At 39.0% G+C, this 21134-nt stretch overlaps 1 protein-coding gene across 23 annotated transcripts in view; it reads right to left on the bottom strand.

The window, feature by feature from the left end:
• The window catches only part of obscnb (obscurin, cytoskeletal calmodulin and titin-interacting RhoGEF b), a 53694-nt gene that overhangs the window by 24676 nt on the left and 7884 nt on the right, over positions 1-21134 (bottom strand). For 8 of the 23 annotated variants that reach the window (XM_026258428.1, XM_026258440.1, XM_026258439.1 and 5 more), the window contains exons 10-45: positions 20534-20809; positions 20111-20386; positions 19719-19994; positions 19305-19580; positions 17084-17359; positions 16371-16646; positions 15930-16205; positions 15552-15827; positions 15006-15272; positions 14608-14877; positions 14244-14510; positions 13842-14108; positions 13424-13536; positions 13160-13313; positions 12899-13060; positions 12582-12686; positions 11519-11788; positions 11009-11275; positions 10597-10863; positions 10224-10490; positions 9810-10079; positions 9444-9713; positions 9051-9317; positions 7776-8042; positions 7308-7574; positions 6472-6732; positions 5952-6218; positions 5230-5304; positions 4856-4936; positions 3598-3864; positions 3099-3365; positions 2483-2749; positions 1984-2250; positions 1370-1636; positions 751-1017; positions 144-410 (exon numbers count right to left, since the gene is read on the bottom strand). In XM_026258428.1, the coding sequence (XP_026114213.1) occupies positions 144-410; positions 751-1017; positions 1370-1636; positions 1984-2250; positions 2483-2749; positions 3099-3365; positions 3598-3864; positions 4856-4936; positions 5230-5304; positions 5952-6218; positions 6472-6732; positions 7308-7574; positions 7776-8042; positions 9051-9317; positions 9444-9713; positions 9810-10079; positions 10224-10490; positions 10597-10863; positions 11009-11275; positions 11519-11788; positions 12582-12686; positions 12899-13060; positions 13160-13313; positions 13424-13536; positions 13842-14108; positions 14244-14510; positions 14608-14877; positions 15006-15272; positions 15552-15827; positions 15930-16205; positions 16371-16646; positions 17084-17359; positions 19305-19580; positions 19719-19994; positions 20111-20386; positions 20534-20809 (8778 nt within the window). The remainder of the gene's footprint in view (positions 1-143; positions 411-750; positions 1018-1369; positions 1637-1983; positions 2251-2482; positions 2750-3098; positions 3366-3597; positions 3865-4855; positions 4937-5229; positions 5305-5951; positions 6219-6471; positions 6733-7307; positions 7575-7775; positions 8043-9050; positions 9318-9443; positions 9714-9809; positions 10080-10223; positions 10491-10596; positions 10864-11008; positions 11276-11518; positions 11789-12581; positions 12687-12898; positions 13061-13159; positions 13314-13423; positions 13537-13841; positions 14109-14243; positions 14511-14607; positions 14878-15005; positions 15273-15551; positions 15828-15929; positions 16206-16370; positions 16647-17083; positions 17360-19304; positions 19581-19718; positions 19995-20110; positions 20387-20533; positions 20810-21134) is intronic. The other 15 variants (XM_026258445.1, XM_026258443.1, XM_026258449.1 and 12 more) reach the window with 10 other exon arrangements.

A 21134-nucleotide genomic window follows, 5' to 3' on the forward strand; every position in this document is an offset into this window, starting at 1 on the left:
AATTAAATCCTTTTTTTGGCCTTAACTTCATATTAAATCAGGGAATCATTTGCACTTTACAACCAAGAAATGCATCTGACAATGCATTTCAAAGATTGATTAGAATGATGGAAAAATTCATGTAACAGTTGGTCTTCTCCTACCATTAACTTTGACATTGGCAGTAGTAATGCTGTCTCCGCAATCACAAACATAGGCCCCAGCATCTTCAGGTTTGACATCAGTGATCTTCAGCTCAACGGTAGAGTTAATTTGCTTGATGATGTACTTTCCTCCAGAACTGATCACCTGTGTTCCTTTCTTCCAAACCACAGGAACGCCAGGTTTTGAGAGTTCACATCGCAAAGTAACACTGTCCCCTTCCTGAATCTCTTGGTTCTGTAGCTCACGTTTGAAGACCACTGGTAATGCTGTGGAATCAGGCAAAGTTGTTGAACCAGGAACAGGATCTTGTGAGATTAAGTTTACACTTTACATTAAAAATATTCTTTCAACTGATAGATGTAGAACTTCTACAACTTATATTTTGACCACCTTCTAAGATTTTTAACCAAAACAACCACCATCATGTAAATAGGAAAGCTATAAAATAGATAAACAACTTAGTACATTAGAATAGCCAAATACACAGCACTCTACACTACCATACATTAAATGAAGACATTATTAATGGACAGCTGTTTAGATCAGAAAGCAGGAAGTTTCTTTACTGTTGAAGATGGCTCAAATAAAAGATAAACCCTACAGTACCATTGACTTTGATGTCAGCAGTGGTGATGTTGTCTCCACAATCACAAACATAATCTCCAGCGTCTTCAGGTTTAACATCAGTGATCTTCAGGTCAACCGTAGAGCCAACTTGTTTGATGAGGTACTTTCCTCCAGAATTAATCACTTGAGTCCCTTTCCTCCAAACTACTGGAACTCCAGGTTTGGAGAGCTCACATCGCAAAGTAACACTTTCCCCTTCCTGAATCTCTTGGTTCTGTAGCTCACGTTTGAAGACCACTGGTAATGCTGAGGAATCAGGCAAAGTTGTTGAACCAGGAACAGGATCTTGTGAGATTAAGTTTACACTTTGCATCAAAAATATTCTTTCCACTGATAGATGCAAAACATTCTTCTACAATGGTTTAACTTATATTTTGACCACCTTCTAAGATGTTTAAAAAAAACAACCACCATGATGTAAATGGGAACGCTATAAACTAGATAAACAACTTAGTACATTAGAATAGCCAAATACACAGCACTCTACACTACCATACATTAAATGAAGACATTATTAATGGACAGCTGTTTAGATCAGAAAGCAGGAAGTTTCTTTACTGTTGAAGATGGCTCAAATAAAAGATAAACCCTACAGTACCATTGACTTTGATGTCAGCAGTGGTGATGTTGTCTCCACAATCACAAACATAATCTCCAGCGTCTTCAGGTTTAACATCAGTGATCTTCAGGTCAACCGTAGAGCCAACTTGTTTGATGAGGTACTTTCCTCCAGAATTAATCACTTGAGTCCCTTTCCTCCAAACTACTGGAACTCCAGGTTTGGAGAGCTCACATCGCAAAGTAACACTTTCCCCTTCCTGAATCTCTTGGTTCTGTAGCTCACGTTTGAAGACCACTGGTAATGCTGAGGAATCAGGCAAAGTTGTTGAACCAGGAACAGGATCTTGTGAGATTAAGTTTACACTTTGCATCAAAAATATTCTTTCCACTGATAGATGCAAAACATTCTTCTACAATGGTTTAACTTATATTTTGACCACCTTCTAAGATGTTTAAAAAAAACAACCACCATGATGTAAATGGGAACGCTATAAACTAGATAAACAACTTAGTACATTAGAATAGCCAAATACACAGCACTATGCACTACCCTACATTAAATGAAGACATTATTAATGGACAGCTGTTTAAATCAGAAAACAAGAAGTTTCTTCATTGTTGAAGACGGCTCAAATAAAAGGAGAGTCCTACCATTGACTTTGATGTTAGCAGTGGTGATGTTGTCTCCACAATCACAAACATAATCTCCAGCGTCTTCAGGTTTAACATCAGAGATCTTCAGCTCAACCTTAGAGCCAACTTGTTTGATGAGGTACTTTCCTCCAGAATTAATCACCTGTGTCCCTTTCCTCCAAACCACAGGAACTCCATGTTTGGAGAGCTCACAATGGAAGATGATACTTTCTCCTTCAATAGCTGTCTGGTTTTTCAGCTCTTGTGTGAAGGTGGCTGGAAGAGCTGCCAATTCAAAAGTGGTATGAGATTCCAGAGATTTAGTTCTATACATACATATACAATACAAATGCAATGGTCCAAACAATGGTTACAATTAAATCCTTTTTTTGGCCTTAACTTCATATTAAATCAGGGAATCATTTGCACTTTACAACCAAGAAATGCATCTGACAATGCATTTCAAAGATTGATTAGAATGATGGAAAAATTCATGTAACAGTTGGTCTTCTCCTACCGTTAACTTTGACATTGGCAGTAGTAATGCTGTCTCCGCAATCACAAACATAGGCCCCAGCATCTTCAGGTTTGACATCAGTGATCTTCAGCTCAACGGTAGAGTTAATTTGCTTGATGATGTACTTTCCTCCAGAACTGATCACCTGTGTTCCTTTCTTCCAAACCACAGAAACGCCAGGTTTTGAGAGTTCACATCGCAAAGTAACACTGTCCCCTTCCTGAATCTCTTGGTTCTGTAGCTCACGTTTGAAGACCACTGGTAATGCTGTGGAATCAGGCAAAGTTGTTGAACCAGGAACAGGATCTTGTGAGATTAAGTTTACACTTTGCATCAAAAATATTCTTTCCACTGATAGATGCAAAACATTCTTCTACAATGGTTTAACTTATATTTTGACCACCTTCTAAGATGTTTAAAAAAAAAACAACCACCATGATGTAAATGGGAACGCTATAAACTAGACAAACAACTTAGTACATTAGAATAGCCAAATACACAGCACTATGCACTACCCTACATTAAATGAAGACATTATTAATGGACAGCTGTTTAAATCAGAAAACAAGAAGTTTCTTCATTGTTGAAGACGGCTCAAATAAAAGGAGAGTCCTACCATTGACTCTGATGTTAGCAGTGGTGATGTTATCTCCACAATCACAAACATAATCTCCAGCGTCTTCAGGTTTGACATCAGAGATCTTCAGCTCAACCTTAGAGCCAACTTGTTTGATGAGGTACTTTCCTCCAGAATTAATCACCTGTGTCCCTTTCCTCCAAACCACAGGAACTCCAGGTTTGGAGAGCTCACAATGGAAGATGATACTTTCTCCTTCAATAGCTGTCTGGTTTTTCAGCTCTTGTGTGAAGGTGGCTGGAAGAGCTGCCAATTCAAAAGTGGTATGAGATTCCAGAGATTTAGTTCTATACATACATATACAATACAAATGCAATGGTCCAAACAATGGTTACAATTAAATCCTTTGTTTGGCCTTAACTTCATATTAAATCAGGGAATCATTTGCACTTTACAACCAAGAAATGCATCTGACAATGCATTTCAAAGATTGATTAGAATGATGGAAAAATTCATGAAACGGTTGGTCTTCTCCTACCATTAACTTTGACATTGGCAGTTGTCATGCTGTCTCCGCAATCACAAACATAGGCCCCAGCATCTTCGGGTTTAACATCAATGATCTTCAGCTCAACCGTAGAGCCAACTTGTTTGATGAGGCACTTTCCTCCAGAAAGGATCACCTGTGTTCCTTTCCTCCAAACCACAGGAACTCCAGGCTTTGAGAGTTCACATCGCAGAGTAACACTGCCACCTTCATCACACGCTTGGTTTAGCAGTACTTCCGTAAACTGAATTGGGTGAGCTGTTGAGGTAGGCACTTATTGAGTATTCTATTTGTCAAGTCAATTTGTATTACAGACTATTCTATTCTACAGACTTGTATTACAGAGTATTCTGTAATAACAGAATGTTTACAGGCAAAACATATAAGCTTTATAATATTCCTTTCTAAATATTAAACCTAAATAAAAAAAGTTAAGCAATACACTATCAAACTACTTATGTATGTTGTTATATAAGAACCACCTAAAGACAACTAAAGAGAAACACTCCTCAGGTTCACATGGTCATTTAAAGCAGTCCAGTTGGTATGTTTAAAAAAAAAAATCAACATCAAGACATCAAGAAATCTGCAGAGCAGAGTGAATAGTTCCTGACCGAAAAATTGCAGAAAAATCAAAGCAAGAGGACACAACTAATGATCCCAAAGCAGCTTCTTTAACTAAACCAAGTACACTAATATATCATGCGAGACAAACTAATCTCTTCCGTACAACCATCATCAACCCCTGCGCTCTTCACCTCTGACTCTGCAAGTACAATGTGGGAAACAGAAATCACTCCAACTAGAGTCAGCCATTTAAAATACGTATTCACCACGTATGGCACTGACAAGCAATGGTGCAGATTAAGTTGGCCATTGATTTTCAAGTGAAAGAATATAAGTTAAAAAATCAGATTATCAACATGTGCTTCACTTATACTTATACCAATACTTTTTTAAGACATTAAAAATGAGCAGCTATTTTGAAAACTGCCAAAAAAAAAGGATGCTTAAAGAGAATATCCAAAGGATTTTTGATGCATGGGTGAGAAGTTTAAATTAATCAACAAAATAAAGACATACCACAACAAAGAGAGCACAAAAACACTACAGTAATGCAAAAGCGAATTTGTGGCCATGCTGTTCCATTCAAAATAATACATTACTGAACATTTTGACTGGGATTTACATTTCCATTGGCGCATAAACGTGCTTCATGACAGGCAGGAAAAAGACATCAGTTTCATACCACTGAGCTCTGCCTGTTTCTCTTTCTTCTGCTTCTGGAAGTCTGATTCAAGGGCAGCAGAAGGACGGAGGAACTTTAGAGCTGTGATAAAAGACACATTCATGTAAAATACAACCCTTGGCCAAAACAGTAAGGATCTTAAAACACAAAAAGCAACTCCTGTGTCAGCCATGTTGGACAATAGAGGCATATACAGAACAAGCAGACCTCCTATATTAAAATGTATTTTACAGAAGCATTCATGCATGTTGACTATACGAAAGCCCCCAAAGCCTGACTGATTTCGCACTGACAGATAGCATGGCCAACAAGAAATCAAGCTGCTGACTAAGAAAACAAAGCACGGACAGTCATTCCGCACATTCGCTCCGTACCATCAATTGATGGCCCCTGCTCAGTAGTCTGCTTTTGAAATCCTGGTTGGTATGAGGGTGTTTGGGCCTTCAGAACTGTGACAAAGAACATTTTGCAGATGGAATCACAGACAATGAAATCTCAAAGAAGATATGTCCAAAGCTTGAAGCACATGCAAGTTCTTTGTCAAGTAGTGTAATATGTGTCGAGTTACTCTACTTTGAACCGAGACTCAAGTAAGACTAGCGCTGAAGCCTTAAACCCTTATCTGTGTTCCTCATAAGAACCACACTAAACTGAAGAGGCTGCAAGCTGGAAGAAACCGAAAGACATCAATAAAGAAAAGTTTAAGACAGTTGCCAAAAAGATGTCTGACAGACTGAAATTACAGCACAGCAGGCAGAGCCACAGCAAGACACAACAAATTATCTAAAAGTTATATTTAACCATATACAGAATTATCTTAACTTCTTCAGTTTTTTCTTCTCATCTGCAATGTCATCTGCAAGAGTTAAGTTTGTGCTACACACTTGAAACGAACAGTAACATTTAGTTCATTACTGTAGCATTTAAGTGGAATCTTAAAAAATGCTAAACAACAATATTCATTAAAACCAAACAAGCAATAACATTAAATTGTGTAACATTGTTTTTTGAAAACAGTTACTTGTTAGAATAGTGCAGCTTGGGTGGGGAGTAATTAATGGTTAAAAAATCCCAGAAGAATAAGAATGATTCATACCCTTTATCTTCATATTGGCAGTGGTTGCCTTGTCTCCACATACACATGTGTAGTCTCCTTCATCTTCAGGTTTGAGATCTGTAATCTTCAGCTCCACCTTTGAGGCAGTCTGTCTGATGACGTACTTTCCTTCAGATCGGATAACATGGCTTCCTTTTTTCCACTGCACAGGGACACCAGGTTTGGAAAGCTCGCAGGACAGAGTAGCACTGCCTCCTTCATCACACTCCAGGTTTTGCAGCTCATGTTTGAAGACCACTGGTAGTGCTGAGGAACCGTGAAAAGATGTTGGAACCATGTTACACAAACGATTCGGGACAACATCCAAGAACTGGATTGAACAGAAGTCTTTCCAGTCTTCTAGTCTAGTTTTAAAGTCACCAATCAAGCAATTTTTTTCAAAAACAAAGCCATTGGTGTAATAATAAAAAATCCTGATCAGTGAGCACAGAGATGGTAGGATGGTGTTGCATGTAATACCCTACATTTAATCACAAATAAAAAAAGATGTAATTCCTACCATTGACTGTAATGGTAGATGAGGTCTTGTTAAACCCACAATCACAACTATAGACTCCAGCATCTTCAGGTTTGACATCAGTGATCTTCAGCTCAAAAACAGAACCAACTTGCTTGATTTGGTATTTGTCTCCAGAATGGATCACTTGTGTTCCTTTCCTCCAAACCACAGGCACTCCTGGTTTGGAGAGCTCACACTGAAGAGTAACACTGTCTGCCTCTTGACACTCCTGGTTTTGTAGTTCTCGTTTGAAGATCAATGCTAAGAAGCAATTGATGTTTAAACAGGTTGTTAGTGTAATGCAGTTTGCAAAAAATGTAATATCACAACATGAAGAAACATTCAAAAACCTCCCGAAGAAAACAAGAGACATAAGACTGACAAAAATCACAAAAACAGTGAACATCAAGTTAATTAAATGTCAGTAATGAACAATATTGCACAAATTATAGCGATCATAAATAAGGTCTACTCTGTCCCAAAATGTGTACAGTAAAGTAGATATACTGTATACAACACCCCATCAGTTATATTCAGTTCTAAACTGCTACCTGTTTTCGGCTTGTGTAACTTAGAGAACTTCTATGTCGAGATCACAAGAAAATATTAAGTCGTGATAATAAGAAAACTACTTTTTTCATGTCAAGATCAAGAAAAAATATTAAGTCATGATAATGAGAAAACTTTTATGTCGAGGTCACAAGAAAATTAAGTATTGGTCAAGAGAAAAAAATACAAATAATTTTTTTTTTTATAATAATCATCCATGGCCACTTAGGAATTCTGTAGTAAAAAGTGAACATGAGAAAAGAAATCAGACTGAATTATTTTCATACCCTTGATCTTAATGTTTGCTGTAGTCTTTTTGTCCCCACACAAACATGTATATTGTCCAGCATCTTCATTTCTGAAGTCAGCAATTTTCAACTCAACACTAGCCCCATCTTGTTTGATGAGGTACTTTTCACCAGAATGGAGAACCTGCATTCCTTTCTTCCAAACAACAGGAACTCCAGGCTTTGAGAGTTCACAGTGAAGAGTAACGCTGTCTCCTTCGTCACACTCTTGGCTTTGTAGCTCATGTCTGAAGACCACCGGTAATGCTGAAGAGCAATTGTGTGATGACATACATATAAGGTGTATAAAAATTTGTAACGAATTTGTACAGTTTCATGACTACACATGCATTGACATTTTAGTCTATCGCTTAATCTGAGTACTAAAATATATTTAAAGTAAGCAAATATAATTATAGTCTAAATCAATGAATGGGTGCATGTAAATTAATAAGCTTTTATCCATACCACTGACAACAACATTTGCTGTTGTTTTTTCATTTCCACAATCACAGGAATATTCTCCACTGTCCTCAGGCACTAAGTCTGAAATCTGTAGCTCACACATGGTGTCCCTCTGCGTTATCTGATATCTTCCCCCATGTTTCAGATTTTCGGTTCCCTTTTTCCATAGCACTTGGCAGCCAGGTTTTGAGAGCTCACAGGAAAGTAAGACTTTCCCACCTTCAGTAACCTGTTGGTTCTTCATCTGCCCCTTAAACCTAGCTGGTACCACTGGAGAATGGACAAGCATCATAAAATGTAATTTCTTCTTCGTAGTTTTAGCATCCAAAAGACAGGATAGAAGATCAATAGGATGAGATGATGAAGGTATGACATGGAAGCTAGGATAAGCCGATGTCTGTTTTTTTGCATCATAATGTAATTAGGCTTGTAATGTATAATACAATTATTGGTCGCCAACATTTTCTATAATCACAGAAATATTAAAACAAAGACAGAAACAATTCCAACACATCCATTGCACCAAGACTACATGAATACATACCTATACATACAAAGTCCAGACAAGACTGAACCTTACAAACCAAGACAAAACACAAAAGTGCAAGTGCCATTTCTGAAATTTGACAATATGACAGACTGCTTAAAGACATCACCTGGAAATCACACGACAGCTTCTTTATAAAAACTAGCTGATATGTCCAATAAAACCTGAATTATATTCCAGACTACTAAAACAAGCATTCTAATGGTACATTATCTCCACAGTACAAAGTGTGGACCCAAATAAATTAATGAAATGCTCCATCATTTCAGTTGTTAAACTATTCCAGCATTTCTGGAAATAAAAGACTTTTTAACCACATTTTCACCAAACTAAGTTGCTAGAAATCTAAATGACATGTAGAGTACCAACATAATTGTAAAAGTACAATATACAGTAGATGTACCAAATCTCTGAACTGAGGCGATCGTCTGCTGACACAGCAATGCATGAGACTATCAGCAAAATGCCTGGCAGTAGCATTGCTGCACAGGAACCAAAAGTGAAATGACAAATGCAGAAATACAACACATAAGGTGAATCAAATGTAAAACTATAAGACCACGGAGACATAAAAAACACTACATCAAAGCCTTAAAGCCTTAAAGTGTATCCATCTAAGAATATAAGATTCTCTGGCTTCAAGTTATTCCTTTCTAAATAAGATAATCATTGAAATAAACAGAAAGAAAGAAGGAGAGATTTCTGAGTTAAGTGGAAAGCCAGGTTCTTACCTTTTACTGTCAAGTTGGCTGTACTCTTCGCAGAGCCAGTGTCACAGGTGTATACATCACTGTCACTCTTCTCCAGATCCTTCACTTTGAGGATGAGGACAGTTCCCTTTTGCGTAAGCTCATACCTTCCTCCAGCCCTGATCTCCTTTGTTCCTTTCAGCCAGGTGACTTTAGAGGCAGGTTGGGCTGTCTCACATTCAAAGGAGACGGCACTCTTCTCTTCTGCAGTGGCATCCTTTAGGTCACAAATGAATTTGTTGGGCAGTTCTACAGAGGGGATGAAATATTAAAGTCAATATAGGCCTATCTCATCTTTAGGGTGTGGGATTTCCCCTGTTGTGTGTTTAAACAAAGGATGACAGAATCTAAAACCGTAAGTTTTTAAAACCTTGCCTTTGATCTCCAGTTTAGCCTTGGAGGTTGGACCACCGGTGACCTCACAGCTGTATTCTCCAGAGTCTTTTTCAGTGACGTTGCGGACTGTCAGCTTTACAAGCGTCTGCTCCTGACTGATTTCATATTTCTGGCTTTTTCTGATAGACTTGCCATCCTTTGACCACTTCACTTCGAGTCCAGATTGAGAAAGCTCACAGGAGAATGTGGCATCTTCACCAATTCTGGCACTGACACCCTGAAGCTCTTTAGATATGGCAGGAGCTTCACCTAGCTCCCGAAAAATAAGATACACCTTGATAAAGCAAAACCGTATTTGTGTAAAACATATAATTCAATCCATTTCTCATTGCATATCCTGCTTACCCTCAACAGTAAGTGTTGCCTTTGAGCTCAAATCCTTGAGCGTGAAGACCACCTCACCAGAATCAGAAGCTGAGACGGCTTTGATTGTTAAGGTATACTTGCGCCCTTTGCTGCTTATTTGGAAACGGCCTCCATCAGTGACAGGTTGACCTTTTAGGCTCCAGGTGCACTTCTCTGAGCTCTCTCGGGACAAGATACACTCAAATGTGCAGTTTTCACCTGCTTTGGCCTCTACTGACTTAAAACGCTTGGTGATCCCGATGTGGATATCTGGGGTCAACAGCAAAGACATTATTGAAAAACACTAACAACTTCATCTGTTTTCATAAAAACATAAAGGATAAAACTACAACAAAAAGACACTACAGTGTCATTGTAGCACAACAGTATTACATAAGTAGTGTGTTGTCATACCTCTAACAGTGACCGTGGACTTGGAGAGGTCTGTGCCAAGATCACAGCTGTACTCCCCGGCGTCAGCTTGCATGACATCATGGATAGTAAGTCCCAAGGTCTTACCATCATGGAGGAGCTCATACTTTTTGCCTGCCGACAGGACTGTACCATCTTTGCGCCACACAGGGGCCACTCTGGGCTTTGAGACTTCACACTTAAGGGTAACTGTACCCTTCTCCTCTGCAACTACATCATCCAGCAACTTCAGGAAGATGGCTTTTTTCTCTGGATGTCAATAAATTAAAAAGTGCATTAAGCCAAAACCTTAATCCATCACATTGAAAGCATTTCTGTGAATCTGCGTGATTTGGACATCATCACACAACCCCACCTTTGACCTTTAGGCAGACTGTTTCTTTCACATCCCTGATGCTAAATGACACCTTTCCACCATCCTGAGGTGCTAGGTTCTTGAGGGTGAGCGTATGGGTCTTATCCACATGGGTGATGGCATTGACCTCATTGCTGAAGAGTGGCTTGTCATTGAGTGTCCACTGGACCTCTTCATCAGCATAGTTAACCTCACATGTGAACACAGCATCACCATCTTCATCCACCTCCACATCTGTCAGATGTTTGGTGATCTGGATTTTACGTACTATGTATGTCAGAAAAATAAACATCAAAAAGCGTGATCAGAGTGATGTTTATTTTACCAGCAGCACCTATATATTGAGTCCTTGGCGTAGTCAAGGCAAATTTCTCATAAGCAGCTATAACCCTAATGGGGTGGATTTTTTTACCTTCTACTTTGAGAATGGCTTTGCTCTCACAGACCCCGACCTGACAACGATACTCTCCAGAGTCCTCTGCACTCAAACTTTGTATGATCAGCTGCACATTAGCGTCCTTTTGCTTCATGTTGTATTTGCTAGAAGCCTCCAAAGCAGTTTGACCCTTAAACCACCGTACTTCTTTTGGTGGGGCAGAGAACTTGCAGCATAGTGTGGTGGAAGTCTTCTCCTTGGCTGAAACATCTTTGAGAGGCTCCAGGACTTCAATGGGACGCTCTGTGGGGGATATGAAAAAACACAAAAGTCCACAACACTACAACAAACATTGCATTTCATTTGTAGTGAACATAAACAGAGCAAAATACACCTTTTTAGAGTTTTCCAAAGCACTTTTGCAGTTTCTGTTGGAACTTAATCATGCATCATTATCAAAAACCATTTAATTGGAATTATTAAATACAGATTAGATTTCTTTTGGAGTATCTATTTTGCAAATCTTGGTTAAACCAAGCTTCTAACCTTTCACTTTGAGCTCGGCTGTTGATTTACTCTTTCCGGCGGTGAACTCTACCAGTCCTGACATGGAGGTCTTAGTCTTTTTAAAAGTGATGCGGTGCATGGTTCCTTCTTTCTCCATCTCGATGTCGGTACTCTCCTTCAGCTGTTCCCCATTTAGCATCCACTTCACTGGCTTGACTGTCTCCACGCTGACTTCCACCTCAAAGTGGGCAGCAAATGGCTCGGTCACCTCCAAAGAACTCAGTTCCCGTACTATGCTGATAGCCTGCTCTGAAGATTGTGATGAGACAGTATAGTGATGTGTCAAGAATCGGCTACATGAAAAATGTTTATGTAGTACAATTCTTTAAAAACACTTTATACAGGAATACACACATATTAATGAAGCTTCATGGAAATAAACAAAATGCATGGAAGGAAAATGTACATAACAGCACTTTAAATTGGAAGCAAGCATAAATTTGTCCCTCTTAGATAAATGCGGTACAATATTATGGTTAAAATCACATAACATGCTCATTCTTGTCTGTTGCACATCAATCAAAAACTGATCTTTTAACTGTTTATATACCCTTTTTACAGTCAGTTTCAAAAGCATTGTAGTTTGTAATGTATGATTGTGTTTTATGAATTCTGTTGTGATTTCAACCTTAAATGTTATTTTAGTCTTTAAATCATAATTGAAATTTTTCACCCTCTACTAGTAGCTGACATGACATGTATGTATCCTCATCATCAGAATCCATGTCAATGACAGTAAGCTTCCTATAGATGTCCTCACTTGTGATCTTGTGCTTCTTGCTAGATTTGATCTCTGACTTATACCATGTGACTTTAGCGTTGGCCCTTGACACCTGACACTCTAAGTATGCATGGTGTTTGTACATGGCGATTTTGTCTCTCAGTTTCTTCACAAATCTGACAGGAAATTCTGTAATGATTATAAGGGAGCTTAGGGAATCTACAGATTTGTATGCAACTGCAGAAATGCTCTACAGCCCAGCCCATTAGTCTTAACCCTAAATGCAAAATGCATGTAGATACGACAGACATGACAACAAACCTTTAACCTTCAGTTTAGCAGCTGAAGAGGACTTCTCAGCTGTGAACTTGATTTCACCTGCATCCTCAGTCTTTACAGATTTGAAGAGCAGAATGTATGTTCTTCCTAAAACAGAGAGTGTTAAAGGAGTTTGAGAGAAATTAATCTGTACCTTTTGGAGATTAATTGTTTATTTGCATTTTGTGAACACAGAAATAAAAAGGAACTGATTGTTGGGGACTGCCATACTGTGCTGCATGTTTGTCAGTATATAATTTCTACAAGCACACCTAAGCTTTCAAGAAGAAAGCAATCAAAGTCCATTCTTTTCAGCTCACCCTCCTGCCTCATCTTTATGTTGTCTCCGGCTTTGAGTTTGGCATCTCCTTTGTGCCACTGAGCCTCAACCTCATCGTGGGAGACCTCACAGACAAACGTTGCACTCTCCTTCTCTGTCACCTCCACGTCCTGCAGCGGCTTCACTATTTTAATATCTCTCGCTGCAAGAATTCAAATACAAATATTTATTCAATTGACACTACAAAATGCTTGAGTTCAGCAGTGAATAAATGTCTCACTCAGAAGTCGTTCATCTTTACCATGAACAGTGAGCTTGGCTGAAGTATTGTCATCTGTTGTTCTACATATATACTGGCCCTGGTCTTCATATGCACACTTATGGATGATGAGGGTGCGCTTATTGGCCTGGGAATGGATGCCAAATTTCTTTCCTGGCTTCAGTTCTTCATCATTCTGATGGGGAAATAATGACACAATTGCATCTTTTTTCCAAGTCATTTTGTGTTTCAGCCATATGTGACTACACAATTTTATTTTTTTTATTCCAAATCAAATACTAATACCTTAAACCACTTGACATCAGCATTTGCTCTTGACACCTCGCATTCAAAAATGATTTTCTCCTTTTCAGGAGAACTGATATCCCGTAAAGGTTTGAGGATCTTTGCAGCAGGCTCTGTGCACACAACGCCAATAATTAGGTTTGCATTTGTTATACTGTATGTACATTTTAACATTGGTGGTTGTTACTGCTCATTAGTTTTACGAAAACCTTACTTAACTTGCAGTTAGCATAAATGGGATTATATTGTGGACATTCATTTAGTTTGTCTGATGGAATATACTTTAAAATGTTGATTATACAGCTTTTAATGTTACTAAACTTGAAAAAACACTTTTTTATGATCTTATGCTAAACATATTACTGGATCTTTTTAATTGAGGATTAAATTTAAAGACCCCCAGTATATACACATTTACCTGTAACGATTAGTTTGCCAGAAGTATGGACATCTCCAGCCTGGAAAGTTATAGTTCCAGCATCACTTATCTTCAGCTGGGACATAGTCAAGCAGTGCTTGTTGCCCACTACAGTAATGATGGTATTGGGTCCTGCCTTTAGTTTCTTTCCATCTTTGCTCCAGGAACCTTCTACATCAGCCTTGCTCAGTTCCACCTCCATAGTGATGGTCTCTTTCTCTTGAACTTTGATCTCTTTTATGCCTTTTACGATTTGAATCTTCTTAACTAAATGGTAGGAAAAAAAACATGGAAATCCAACCATACTTTTATTTTATAATTTCCTGTATATTTTGATTATAAAATATTCTGATCGAAAGAGTAACTCTGTAATATAATGTAACATAATGAAAGAATCCATACTCTCTACTGTCAGTTTGGCCTGGGTCTTGTCATCTAGGGTTTCACATGAGTATTGTCCTCTGTCAGCATACGCCACACTCTTGAGGACCAAAGCCTGTTTGGCACCATCCACATGGATCTCCATATTTTCTCCTTGCTGTAGTACCACACCATTCTTCATCCACTTCACATCGGTTGAGGGTTTACTCAGCTCCACTTCTAAGCGAACTGTGTCCTGCTCAGTCACAGTCACATCTGAAAGCTTCTTCTTAAAGGTGACAGGAAACTCTGCAAATTACGGATAGATTAGTATTGAGAAACAGGTAGTCTGTATGCTTCCTGCTGATATGTTGCATTACGCATAAGAGCTGTATTTGTCACTTACGTTGTACTTGGAGTGTGGCTTTGCAGACTTTCCCTTCGGCATCGATACTGATCTCTCCTGCATCCCCCTGAGTGACAGCTGTGATGATGAGGGAATGACTGCTCCCTCCATGAGCAATCTTAAATTTGGGACCAGCTATAATAGGAATGTCATTACGCAGCCATCTGACACTCACATCAGCTGGTGTGATGGAGCATTTAAAGATAGCATCTTTGCCTTCATTTGCAACAACATCGTTCAGCCTGGTAGTGAACCTCACCAGTCGTGGGGCTGTGGGAAATTAGATTGAAAAGCTGAGAGAAATAATAATGAAGGACATCTATCACTTAAAACAAGCTTAATAAGTTAATTTTGATGAGAATTGATGACTTTCAGACATAGACACTGATGGTTCGTACCTTTGGTAGTGACTTTGGTGGTGGTCTTGTCATCTTTACATTCACAGCTGTACTCCCCTTCATCCTCCTGAGCCACAGCGGAGACAGTCAAGATGCAGTTGGTGCCATCGGTGCGGATGCTGAATCTTCCACCGGGTTTGATTTCTTTGCCGTTATGCTTCCAGACGACATTAACAGTGGCTTTGTTGAGAGTGCAGGAAAGTGTCATGGTGCTTTCTAGTACTGCAGACACTGGCTGCAAAGGCACCACAAACTTTAAAGGTGCATCTGCAGGGCACAGATGAGGGAAAAATGAAATTACGCTTTGTCTGTGGTCAATTAGATTTATTATTTCAATAAGTGCAATTATATCCAACAAAATTTTACTTTGAAAACTCTAGATGTAAAAAGCATTTATTAAATTGAAAAAAATACATATATATTTGCAAGAAAAAAAATATCAAAACTGCCATTAAACTGTTTAAATGAACACATTTGACCTTAAGAAATGAACACCTTAAACAATCTGTAATTTTTCTTCCTTGGAAATTGCAAATTAGCATTTACCTTTGACTTGAACCTTGAACTCCACTTTGTCATCAGCCGTCTGACAAGTGTAGGTGGCGCTGTCTTTAGATTCAGAGGACTTAACGATGAGGACACGTGAGCGACCTTCCTGTTTCATCTCATACTTTGATCCGTCTTTCAGTTCTATTCCATCCCTGAACCACTGAACACTACAATTCTCCGACATTACCTCGGTTTTTAAAACAACCTTTTCTGTTGACTCAACCATCACAGTTTCTTTTGTCACAGATGTCTTCTGGAATTTGGTAGAAACATCTGAAGAAGAAATAAGAAATAATCACTTAATGGTGACCATGTCCTGGAGGAAGACAAGTATGTGGATTCATGGAAGTCCACTAATGTGCTAGAAAATCTTACCTTTCATCTGAATCTTGAAGAGAAGTTTCTCATTTCCAACTGCACATGTATATTCTCCAGCATCTTTCTTTTCCACATTCTCCAGCACTAGCTGACGGATCTTGCCCTTTGACTCCATGTGGACGGTCTTACTGGAGCTCAACTGCTTGCCATCCTTGAACCATTTCACCTCAGTCTTCAGGTCAGAAACTTCACAGCTCAGTGTGGCTTTCTGGGACGCTGAGACCTTCAATTCCTTCTGATAAGAGTCCTTGTTGGTAAATGCAGCTTTAAGCTCTAATAAGAAGAGAGTTTACTTAATTCAGTTTCCCTATTTACAGAGAAAGTCAACACTAGATTTGCAATTACATTGACTATGACAAGGGACAATAAATATTTCTATAGTAGCTTTTAAATAACCCAAAGACGACCAAAATGAACAGTCCAAAATGGTTTCCATACCTGCAACCTGAATCTTAAATGGCAGCTTTTCATTCCCAACTTCACAGGTATATTCTCGAGCATCCTTTGTCTCCACATTTTCCAGCAGCAGCTGACGGATCTTGCCCTTTGACTCCATGTGGACGGTCTTACTGGAGCTCAACTGCTTGCCATCTTTAAACCATTTCACTTCAGTCGTGGGGTCAGAAACCTCACAGCTCAGTGTGGCTTTTTGGGAAGCAGCTACTTTCACTTCCTTCTGATAGGAGTCTTTGTTGGTGAAGGCAGCTTGAATATCTAGTTGGGTGGGCATGTTGGAACATGGATCCAATATTAGAAAACACTAAATATTTTATTTTAAGTAATAGACATCAAATATTGGAAAGACTAAATAGTTGAGAAATCCAAAAATCATAGCATGCATATTAAGCAAACAAATCCAAATCTCACTGTAGACTATTACTTTTTCAGTAGCATTGAAATAAGCAACAAATTGCTTTTTAGTTGTTAAATGACCTTTTTTTTAAACAGAAAAATTATACATTACTAAATCTACAAGCACAAGTTAATTGTATCTTACTCAATGGTCTCTTCCACCAAGGACAAACTTTTTCTAAATGTAAAATTAGCTTTTGTCGAGCTTCACTGACTGACTGTTATTTTGATTTCTTTAATAAAGAAGAAAAATTAAATAGAAACAGAGCCAAGAGACAAACACAGGGATGTTCCCATACCTGTCACCTGAATTTTAAAGGCAAGTTTCTCATTCCCAACTGCACAGGTATATTCTCCAGCATCCTTCTTCTCCACATTCTCCAGCACCAGCTGACGACTCTTGTCCTTTGACTCCATGTGGACGGTCTTACTGGAAATCAACTGCTTGCCATCCTTGAACCATTTCACCTCAGTCTTAAAGTCAGTAACTTCGCAGGTCAGTGTGGTCTTCTGGGAAGCTGCTACTTTAACTTCCTTCTGATAGGAGTCCTTGTTGGTAAAAGCAGCTTGAATGTCTGGTTGGGCAATGGACAATACCAGAAAACAGTATGCTTTGAGTAAATATATCACACAAGATTATATACAACAGATACTGCAAAGACTGGATGCTTGAGAAATTAGAAAATCAAAGTAAACAGCAAATCGCTCCACAAAAAAGCTAATTACACTGCAGATTGGAACTTGTTTTTGGTTCTGTACCACTGAGATGGGCAACCAATTCTTCTACTTGTCTTTGTACCATTTCTTGAAGACACATTAAAAAAAATTTGGACCAGAAACAATGCATACAGTATTGTTCAAAATAATAGCAGTACAATGTGACTAACCAGAATAATCAAGGTTTTTCGTATATTTTTTTATTGCTACGTGGCAAACAAGTTACCAGTAGGTTCAGTAGATTCTCAGAAAACAAATGAGACCCAGCATTCATGATATGCACGCTCTTAAGGCTGTGCAATTGGGCAATTAGTTGAATTAGTTGAAAGGGGTGTGTTCAAAAAAATAGCAGTGTGGCATTCAATCACTGAGGTCATCAATTTTGTGAAGAAACAGGTGTGAATCAGGTGGCCCCTATTTAAGGATGAAGCCAACACTTGTTGAACATGCATTTGAAAGCTGAGGAAAATGGGTCGTTCAAGACATTGTTCAGAAGAACAGCGTACTTTGATTAAAAAGTTGATTAGAGAGGGGAAAACCTATAAAGAGGTGCAAAAAATGATAGGCTGTTCAGCTAAAATGATCTCCAATGCCTTAAAATGGAGAGCAAAACCAGAGAGACGTGGAAGAAAACGGAAGACAACCATCAAAATGGATAGAAGAATAACCAGAATGGCAAAGGCTCAGCCAATGATCACCTCCAGGATGATCAAAGACAGTCTGGAGTTACCTGTAAGTACTGTGACAGTTAGAAGACGTCTGTGTGAAGCTAATCTATTTTCAAGAATCCCCCGCAAAGTCCCTCTGTTAAAAAAAAGGCATGTGCAGAAGAGGTTACAATTTGCCAAAGAACACATCAACTGGCCTAAAGAGAAATGGAGGAACATTTTGTGGACTGATGAGAGTAAAATTGTTCTTTTTGGGTCCAAGGGCCACAGGCAGTTTGTGAGACGACCCCCAAACTCTGAATTCAAGCCACAGTACACAGTGAAGACAGTGAAGCATGGAGGTGCAAGCATCATGATATGGGCATGTTTCTCCTACTATGGTGTTGGGCCTATTTATCGCATACCAGGGATCATGGATCAGTTTGCATATGTTAAAATACTTGAAGAGGTCATGTTGCCCTATGCTGAAGAGGACATGCCCTTGAAATGGTTGTTTCAACAAGACAATGACCCAAAACACACTAGTAAACGGGCAAAGTCTTGGTTCCAAACCAACAAAATTAATGTTATGGAGTGGCCAGCCCAATCTCCAGACCTTAATCCAATTGAGAACTTGTGGGGTGATATCAAAAATGCTGTTTCTGAAGCAAAACCAAGAAATGTGAATGAATTGTGGAATGTTGTTAAAGAATCATGGAGTGGAATAACAGCTGAGAGGTGCCACAAGTTGGTTGACTCCATGCCACACAGATGTCAAGCAGTTTTAAAAAACTGTGGTCATACAACTAAATATTAGTTTAGTGATTCACAGGATTGCTAAATCCCAGAAAAAAAAAAATGTTTGTACAAAATAGTTTTGAGTTTGTACAGTCAAAGGTAGACACTGCTATTTTTTTGAACACACCCCTTTCAACTAATTGCCCAATTGCACAGCCTTAAGAGCGTGCATATCATGAATGCTGGGTCTTGTTTGTTTTCTGACAATCTACTGAACCTACTGGTAACTTGTTTGCCACGTAGCAATAAAAAATATACTAAAAACCTTGATTATTCTGGTTAGTCACATTGTACTGCTATTATTTTGAACAATACTGTATATCAAACTCTTTGTTTAACCCAACAGACAAACACATACCTGTCACTTGAATTTTAAAGGCAAGTTTCTCATTCCCAACTTCACAGGTATATTCTCCAGCATCCTTCCTCTCCACATTCTCCAGCACTAGCTGACGACTCTTGCCCTTTGACTCCATGTGGACGGTCTTACTGGAAATCAACTGCTTGCCATCCTTGAACCATTTCACCTCAGTCTTGATGTCAGAAACTTCACAGCTCAGTGTGGCCTTCTGAGACGCTGAGACCTTCACTTCCTTCTGATAAGAGTCCTTGTTGGAGAAAGCGGCTTGAATGTCTGGTACAGAAATCAAGATTTAGGAATATTGTCTTTGAAACTGCATGTAGTTTTATGTAAACTTTGCTTCACTCATGTTTGATTTAGTCACTGGTACCTTAAAAAAAACAAGCCAAAACTCTACCATGGTCTTCTTACCTTCCACCCAAATCTTAAAGACCAGCTTTTCACTTCCAACTGCACAGGTATATTCTCCAGCATCCTTCTTCTGCACATTCTCCAGCACCAGCTGACGACTCTTGCCTTTTGACTCCATCTGGACTGTCTTACTGGAAATTAACTGCTTACCATCCTTGAACCATTTCACCTCAGTCTTGGGGTCAGAAACCTCACAGCTCAGTGTGGCCTTCTGGGAGGCTGGTACTCTGAGCTCCTTCTGGTAAGAGTCCTTGTTGGAGAAGGCAGCTTGAATGTCTGGTACAGAAATCAAGATTTAGGAATACAGTAACAGGAACTGCATTTAGTTTTATATAAACATTGGTTTGGACATGGTTGATTGAATCACTGGGACACTGGCATGTCGTTCTTACCTTCCACCCAAATCTTAAAGGCCAGTTTCTCATCTCCAACTGCACAGGTATATTCTCCAGCATCCTTCTTTTCCACATTCTCCAGCACTAGCTGACGACTCTTGCCCTTTGACTCCATGTGGACAGTCTTACTGGAGCTCAACTGCTTGCCATCCTTGAACCATTTCACCTCAGTCTTCAGGTCAGAAACTTCACAGCTCAGTGTGGCTTTCTGGGACGCTGAGACCTTCACTTCCTTCTGATAAGAGTCCTTGTTGGAGAAGGCAGCTTGAATGTCTGGTGCAGAAATCAAGATTTAGGAATATTTTCTCAGAAACTGCATTTAGTTTTATGTAAACTTTGCTTCACTCATGTTTGATTGAGTCACTGGAACCTTAAAAAAAAACAAAAAAACAAGCCAAAACACTGCCATGGTGTTCTTACCTTCCACCCGAATCTTAAAGACCAGCTTTTCATCTCCAACTGCACAGGTATATTCTCCAGCATCCTTCTTTTCCACATTCTCCAGCACCAGCTGACGACTCTTGCCCTTTGACTCCATGTGGACGGTCTTACTGGAAATCAACTGCTTGCCGTCCTTGAACCATTTCACCTCAGTCTTGATGTCAGAAACTTCACAGCTCAGTGTGGCTTTTTGGGACGCTGAGACCTTCACTTCCTTCTGATAAGAGTCCTTGTTGGTGAAAGCAGCACGAGTTTCTAGTAAGGACATTCATTGTTTTAGTGAAACATCAAAAAGGATGCCGTTCAGGACTGCAACAAAACATCAAACTACTCCAAATGGACAAAAACACTCTAGCTTAATAATACGTTTTTTGTGCTAATTTCAACAACCTCGGGAAGCAATTGTTTCCTGGAGACTAATCTGGAAATGTCTATATTTAAGTTTATAATGATACATTTTAATTTCACATATTAAATTATTTATTACATGTAGGAACATTCACTGTTTCAAATAACCATAACGTTATGACATTAATTAGGTATTGTGGCATGTCTGATTATCCTGCTTATTTAAATTTTT

This window comes from Carassius auratus, unplaced genomic scaffold, assembly GCF_003368295.1.
Source record: "Carassius auratus strain Wakin unplaced genomic scaffold, ASM336829v1 scaf_tig00214714_1_2670353, whole genome shotgun sequence".
NCBI classification, from domain to species: Eukaryota; Metazoa; Chordata; class Actinopteri; order Cypriniformes; family Cyprinidae; genus Carassius; species Carassius auratus.